This window comes from Cricetulus griseus, chromosome 4 (genome assembly GCF_003668045.3).
Source record: "Cricetulus griseus strain 17A/GY chromosome 4, alternate assembly CriGri-PICRH-1.0, whole genome shotgun sequence".
NCBI lineage: Eukaryota > Metazoa > Chordata > Mammalia > Rodentia > Cricetidae > Cricetulus > Cricetulus griseus.
In genome coordinates this window covers 80,945,497-80,952,688 of record NC_048597.1, presented here as the reverse complement: position 1 = coordinate 80,952,688, position 7,192 = coordinate 80,945,497, and the positions used below count along the sequence as shown (strand labels likewise).

The window sequence follows — 7,192 nt, the reverse complement described above, 5'->3', positions numbered from 1 at the left end:
GTAATGGCCAATACTGATTGTCACCTGACAGGACCTAGACTCACCTAGATGACAAACCTCAGGCACCTCTCCTAGGATCCTGGGTGAATAAGAAGGAGAAAGCAAGCTGAGCAGCAGCTTTTAGCTCTCTCTGCTTCCTTACTGTGGATGCCATGTGACCAGCTGCCTCTCCCTTCTGCTGATATACCATTCCCGCCATGACTTTCTGTCTCCCCTCCTACTGTGACCCAAAACAAGCCCTCCCCTCCCTTAAATTGCTTTCATCAATTTTTAAAAATAATTTATTTTTAATATTTTCAATTGCTGTGTATATGTACACATGAGCACACATGTGCACATGTGCACATCAGCCTGTGTGTGTGTGTGTGTGTGTGAGAGAGAGAGAGAGAGAAAGAGAGAGAGAGAGAGAGAGAGAGAGAGAGAGAGAGAGAGAGAATGCAGGTATCCTTGGAGACTAGAGACAGGTCCCCTGGAGCTAGAGTTCTAGGTGTTGTGAAGTACCCCATACAGGTGCTGGAAACTGAACTTGGGTCCTCTGGTAGAACAATAAGTGTCCTTACCTGCTGAGCCTTCTCTCCAGCCCTCGTTTCTTGTCAGGAATTTTGTTGCAACAACAAAACAAACAAATAGCTAATAAAACAAGTAATCAAAATGTATTGTCGATATAAAACTTAAAACCACAAAACATCTAAAAATGGAAGAATATCTTATGACCTCACAGATTTTTTGATACCATGTTAAAACACAATTTTTAAACAGTTGTACATAAGATTTAATAAGAATTAAGAATTATTTATATTTGAAAGACACTATGAAGGAGTTCTGCCACAATTTTGGAGAAAACAGGTGCAAATTACAAGTCTGCACCTTTCTGCGCTTCGCTGGCCTAGAGAGCAGGCACGGTCTCGACATGCAGAACGATGCCGGTGAGTTCATGGACCTGTACGTGCCGCGGAAATGCTCCGTGAGCAACCGGATCATTGGCGCCAAGGACCACACATCTATCCAGATGAATGTGGCCGAGGTTGACAGGTGTACGGACCGGTTTAATGGTCGGTTTAAAACCTATGGTATCTGCGGGGTCATTAGCAGGATGGGCAAGTCAGACGATTGTACGACTGACTAAGGCTGATGGAATTGTCTCAAAGAACTTTGACCAGAAGACATGGAGGAATATTTGTCATAAATAAAAGTGGGAAAGTAAAAAAAAAATTACAAGTCTTCAAGTGTGTGCATCCAATATATATAAAGAATTCTCAAAACTCAATCATAAGAAGATAAACAACACTGGGACTAGCTGGATGACTTCGTGGTTTACGGAACTTGCCTGCCACCACACTTGACAACCTGAGTTTGATCTCTGGGTCCCGCATGGGAGAAGCAGAGAACAGACTACGGCAAGTTGTCCTCTGATTTCTCCACATGTATCCTGGTATGCACACATGTGCCCGCACACACAAATAAATAATTAATTAATTAAAAGTAAATAATTAACAACTCAGTTAATAAGCAATAGGATATTTGAACAGCTGCTTTGCAAATAAGAATGGACAGATGGCTAATAAACACTTGAAAAGACATTCAACATCTTTAGTCATTGAGGAAATGCAAATTTAAGCAAGGCGTTATCACCACACACCCACTAGACTGTCTAAAATTAAGAATGACTGACACCAAATGTTCACACGAGGATGGAGCAACCGGAACTCACAGAGACTGCTGCAAATGTGGGAAATGGTTTGGCCACTGTGGCCAGTTGTGAAGACATTAAACGTATACTGGGCATATAATCTAGCCATCTCACACTAAGGCATTGTTGAAATGAGTTGAAAAATGTTTTATATAGACTCATACATGTGTGTTTATCACAGCTTTATACATAATAGCCAGAAAGTGAAAACAAACCAGTTGTCTACCAACTGAAGTGGTGTATCTACACAATGGTGTTCCACTCAGTAATGAATACAAAACAGATGGACCTACAACACAATGTTAGTGAAGGCAGACTGTGTGATGTTTACATTTATATGAAATACCCAGAAAAAGGTTTGTTTTAGGAACAGAAAGTGGATTTTTAGGTTGGGAATGAGCATAGGAGTTGAATATAAATATGCAAAGGGATCTTCCTAGACTGTTGCAAATCTGTCATTCCTGACACTCAGGAATCACAGGCAGGAGGACCACAAGCTCAAGACCTTCCAGAGCTACAGAGTGAGTTAAAGGACAGCCTGGACAGCTTAGTGAGACCCTGGCTCAAGATACAAAGCATAAAAAGGCTTATGGATACAAATCAACGATAAGCTTTGCTGTAATCAGACTCTTCTTTGGGCCACCAGCTCCCACATAACAACACAGAGACTTTTTATTAATTATGAAAGCTTAACCTTAGCTTAGACTTGTCCTGCTAGCTCTTTTTTTTATTTTGTTTTTTTGAGACAGGTTTTTTGGAGCCTGTCCTGAAACTCTCTCTGTAGACCAGGCTGGCCTCAAACTCACAGAAATCTGCCTGCCTCTGCCTCCCAAGTGCTGGGATTAAAGGTGTGCACCACCAACACCTGGTTTCTTTTTTTTTTTTTCCCCGCTAGCTCTTATAACTTAAATTAACCCATATTTTTGTTAATCTACATTCTACCACTTTGCTTTTTACCTTTTCTTCATTCTGTATGTCTGACTCCCTCCATGTCTTGTTGGCATCTCCCAAGAGCCTCGATTATCCTCTTCCTCTCTCTGCCAGGAAGTCCGGCCTTTCTCTCCTGCCCAGCTATTGGATGTTCAGCTCTTTATTAGACCAAACACAACAATACATCTTCACAGTGTACAAGTCTCCCACAACATTTTGCCTAGGTTTGAGTCCTGATTTCAAAACGAAAACAAAATTGGATCATGAGTATGGTTATAACATCCTGTAAATTTACTGCACAATTTTAATAATATACTTATAAAATAGGTGAAATGTAGCTGGGCAGTGGTGGCACACACCTTTAATCCCAGCACTTGGGAGGCAGAGGCAGGAGGATCTCTGTGAGTTCGAGGCCAGCCTGGTCTACAAAGCTACACAGAGAAGCCCTGTTTTAAAAACCAAAATAAAATAAAATAGGTAAAATGTATATATGTTCATTTTAGGGGGTTTGTATGTATGATATGTGTGCATATATGTGTGTTTGTGTGTGTGACTGTGGGCACAGAATTCATGCAGAGGTTCAAGGACAGCCTTGGGTATTGGTACTTGCCCTCCACCTTGTTTGAGACAGTTTCTCTTATGGTTTGCATCCTGCATAGGAGAGCTAGGTTACAGACACATGCATCCATGGGTGGTTTTTACGTGGGTTCTAAGAAGTCACACTCACGTTTGTGAAACAAGTGCTTTGCTAACTGAACCATCTCCCCAGCCCCTGAATGACAGGTTTTGAAATCCGGTGTGATCACTGGAAGCTGGAATATAAGACATCAAAGGCTGCTGGTGGGCTGGCATAGCAACATTAGCCCAAGTCCAGCCAGCATAAGAGGAAGAGTTGGCTGTGTATGAGGTCTGGCATACAATACCATACTCTTTGTACATGTGGGGATATGTGCATCTAAGTGATATTAACATGTAATGCAACTGTACATGGGTAAACAGAATTCACAGGTGTGCATCTAAGATATCATCAATGAGAGATGACAGTGGTCATGGCCGGGCCATAATTGTCATGTGATATCTTAGGTGTGTGTGTGGGTGTGTGGGTGTGTGGGTGTGTGTGTATACACACACATAGACACACACATACAGGCACATGTGGAGGTCAGAAGTCACTCTCAGAGGTCATTCCTGATCCAGCCTGATTTTTGTTTTTCATTAATTTATCTATTTGATGTGTGTGCCACCACACACATGTCATGCATGGAGGTCAGAGGACAACTTAGAGTTTTTTCCTTCTGCCATGTGGGAAGTGGGCAAGAACTCAGGTTGTCACGCTTGACAAAAGCAACTTTATCCACTGAGCCATCTGGTCAGTCACAACTTTGTTTTTTGACAGAGTCTCTCATTGTTCTGGGGCTCACTAATTAGGCTAAGCTGGCTGGCCAGTGAGCTCTAGGATCCACCGGTCTCTGTCTACCCAGAGCTGGGATTACAAGCACATAGCTCCCCACTTGACATTTTCACCTGAGTTCTGGGAAATGAACCCAAGTCCTCAGGCTTGGACAACTCCCCAACCCTACGATGTGATTGTATTTTTATTTTGTTTTGTTTTGTTTTTTGAGACAGGGTTTCTCTGTGTAGCCTTGGAGCCTATCCTGGCACTTGCTCTGGAGACCAGGCTGGCCTCGAACTCACAGAGATCCGCCTGTCTCTGCCTCTGGAGTGCTGGGATTAAAGGAGTGCGCCACCAACGCTGGGCGCAATGTGATTGTAATACAGAAAGGCCCAGTGAGAAATCTTCACCCACTCTGCTCTGACTTCATTCTTCCGGAGCATGCAATCCCAGCCAATGACGAGTAGCTTCTGTCAACTCTGAACTGCCAGGTCTCATTTCCCACTTCTGAATCAATAAGGAAGGCGCAGTAGCCAAGCCTTCCACCTCTGCATCTTGGATGCTGGTCGGCCAAGGTCCAGTCCACCCAGCACACCGTTTGTTCCGGGACAGCTCAGGTTAATCCGGGAGGATTTCTTTCTGAAACAAAATGCTTGCACTAAAGCTGCAAAGATGAAAACACCACTTCTTCGGGAAGCACACTGAGTGACAATACAGGCTTTAAAAGAATATTCTTTGCTTTTTTGCAAGAGGCCAAGGCCAGGTCTTGAGCTGAATTGGTACAAAATTCAAAAGCAAGAGCAAATGAGCATTTCTCAAAATCCATTTGGACCTTGACTGCTGTTTTTTTTTTTTTTTAATCCCAAGGCTAAGTAAAAACAAAACTGATCCTAAGAGAACTCATTTTGATATAACTAAACAAATCAGTTACTTAAATGTATAAAATAATGCAGGTAGGGCCTGGGGAGATCACTGCTCTAGGAAAGTGCTGTGCTAGCTGCAAACCTGAGCCCCACCCCCAACAACCATGTATATCACCAGGACTGGTAGGGCATTCTTATAATCCCTGAACTAGGGAGTGGAGGCAGGCAGACTTCTGGAGTTCACTGGCCAGCCAGCCCATCTACTGTAGGCCTATGAGAGACCCTGTCTCAGAAACAGCTGAGGTTGTCCCCTGACCTCCCTGTGCAGGTACACACACACACACACACACACAGAGAGAGAGAGAGAGAGAGAGAGAGAGAGAGAGAGAGAGAGAGAGGTTTTTTACAATAATGTTCCTCTTCCTTCTTCCTTTCCCTCCCTTCTCTTTCCTTCCTTTTTTCCTTCCTGCTTCGTTTCCCTGCCCCCTCCTTTGTTCCTTCTTCCCTTTCTTCCTCCCTCTTCCCCACCCACACAAATATATACCCTATCTCTCTCTTCACTCTCCCTCCCCAACACAGTAAATCTGGGAACAAATTCCTGTGGGTGACATTTCCTCCTCTGTAAAATGAAAACTGGCATGATCGCTAAGACCCACGGGGGTCCCTCCAGCTCGGAAACGCTATGAGATATACTGCTCCGCTGATCACTGGCTCGGGCTGTTTCCATACTCAGCCGGAAATCTTGCCAGTTATTGTGCTGTTTGATGTCAGAAAGTTGAGGAATTTTTAAAGCCCAGTAAAGCGACCTGTTTATAAGATCTCAGTGCCGCCACACAGATAGTTTAACCAATTTCTAAACCTTGATTAAATGCCAGGCTCGGGGTCTGGGGAGATAGCTCCATCATATAAAGTGCTTGCCTCGAAAATCTTAGGACCTAAGTTTGATCCCCAGAACCCATGTAAAAGAAGCTGGGCATGGTGCCTGGGTTTGTAATCCCAGTGCTGGAGAGGTGGAAACCAATTCCCAGGGCTCTCTGGCCACCTGGACTAACCTACTTGGAGAAGTCTAAGCCAGTGAGAGACTGTATCAGAACTCAAGGTGGATGTCACCTGAGAAATGACATTCAAGGTTGACCTCTGGCACACACACACACACACACACACACACACACACACAGGACAAGGCACAGTGGCATACTGCTGGGATCACACTCAGGAGACTGAGACCAAAGGTCCATAAGTTTGAGACCAGACTTTGTGTCAAAAACTAAAACAATAAAAAATAAAAATATTTTTGAAAGAGAAGGGGTAGAACTGGAGAGGTGGCTCAGAGGTTTAAGAACTACAAGGCAGTGGTGGTGCACGCCTTTAATCCCAGCACTTCCGAGGCAGAGGCAAGGTGATCTCTGAGTTCAAGGCAGCCTGGTCTACAGAGCAAGTTCCAGGACAGCCAGGGCTACCTAGAGAAACCCTGTCTCAAAAAATCTAAACTGTTCTTCCAGAAACTCTGAGTCCATTTCCTAGCACCCATGTGAGATGACTCACAACCACCTGTAGTAGCACTAGCTCCAGGGATCCACTCCCTTCTGCCCCCCCCCCTTAGGCATCCACATATACACGAGCACAGGCACACGAACACAGACGTACACATACACATAATAAAAATCTTGCCAAGTGTGGTGGTGGACACCTATAGTCCCAGCACTCTGGAAGCAGAGGCAGGCAGATCTCTGTTAGCTTGAGGCCAGCCTGGTTGACATAGTGTGTTGCAGGCCAGCCATGGCTTTATAATAACATAGTGAGACCCTGTTCCAAAAGTCAAAACAAACAAGAACAAAAGACTTCCACAATTGCATAAATGAACAGCAGCAGCCCCCCACCACCACCACCATGTTAGACTTACCTGGGTATTGGAGCACTGGAGTCGTCTGTTTTAGCTGCTGATACTGCTGCCAGTTACTTCATATGCAAAGCCAGACCTGAGAACCATTCATTCATACTACATCAGATCCAAGGATTTAAAACAGACTGAAGTGTAAAGGTCTCAAACTTAAATATTAGAGTCTCGCTGGCCTTGTATAGGCACAGCCAATGTCTGAGACAATATCCTGGTCTTAGCATTTTTTTCCCTGAAGCGCCAAGGCCTGCACAGGTCACTCAGGTTAAGATGTAAATTTTTTAAAATGTCAGTTTGGAGCTAGAAGAGATGTCTCAGTGGCTAAGAGTATTTACTGCTCTTGTAGAGGACCCAGGTTTGGTTCCCAGAATCCACATCAAGCAGTTCACACTACCTGTTCCTATGGCTTAGCTCCAAAG

The 7,192-nt window shown here is 44.1% G+C and overlaps 1 protein-coding gene across 1 annotated transcript; it reads left to right on the top strand.

Annotated features, from left to right (window-relative positions):
- Positions 1 to 884: 884 nt before the first annotated feature.
- Positions 885 to 1,126, top strand: LOC100764581 (40S ribosomal protein S21-like). The gene has a single exon (XM_035444762.1). The coding sequence runs from the start codon at positions 911 to 913 to the stop codon at positions 1,124 to 1,126; it is 216 nt and encodes a 71-aa protein (XP_035300653.1). The 5' UTR covers positions 885 to 910.
- Positions 1,127 to 7,192: the final 6,066 nt, after the last annotated feature.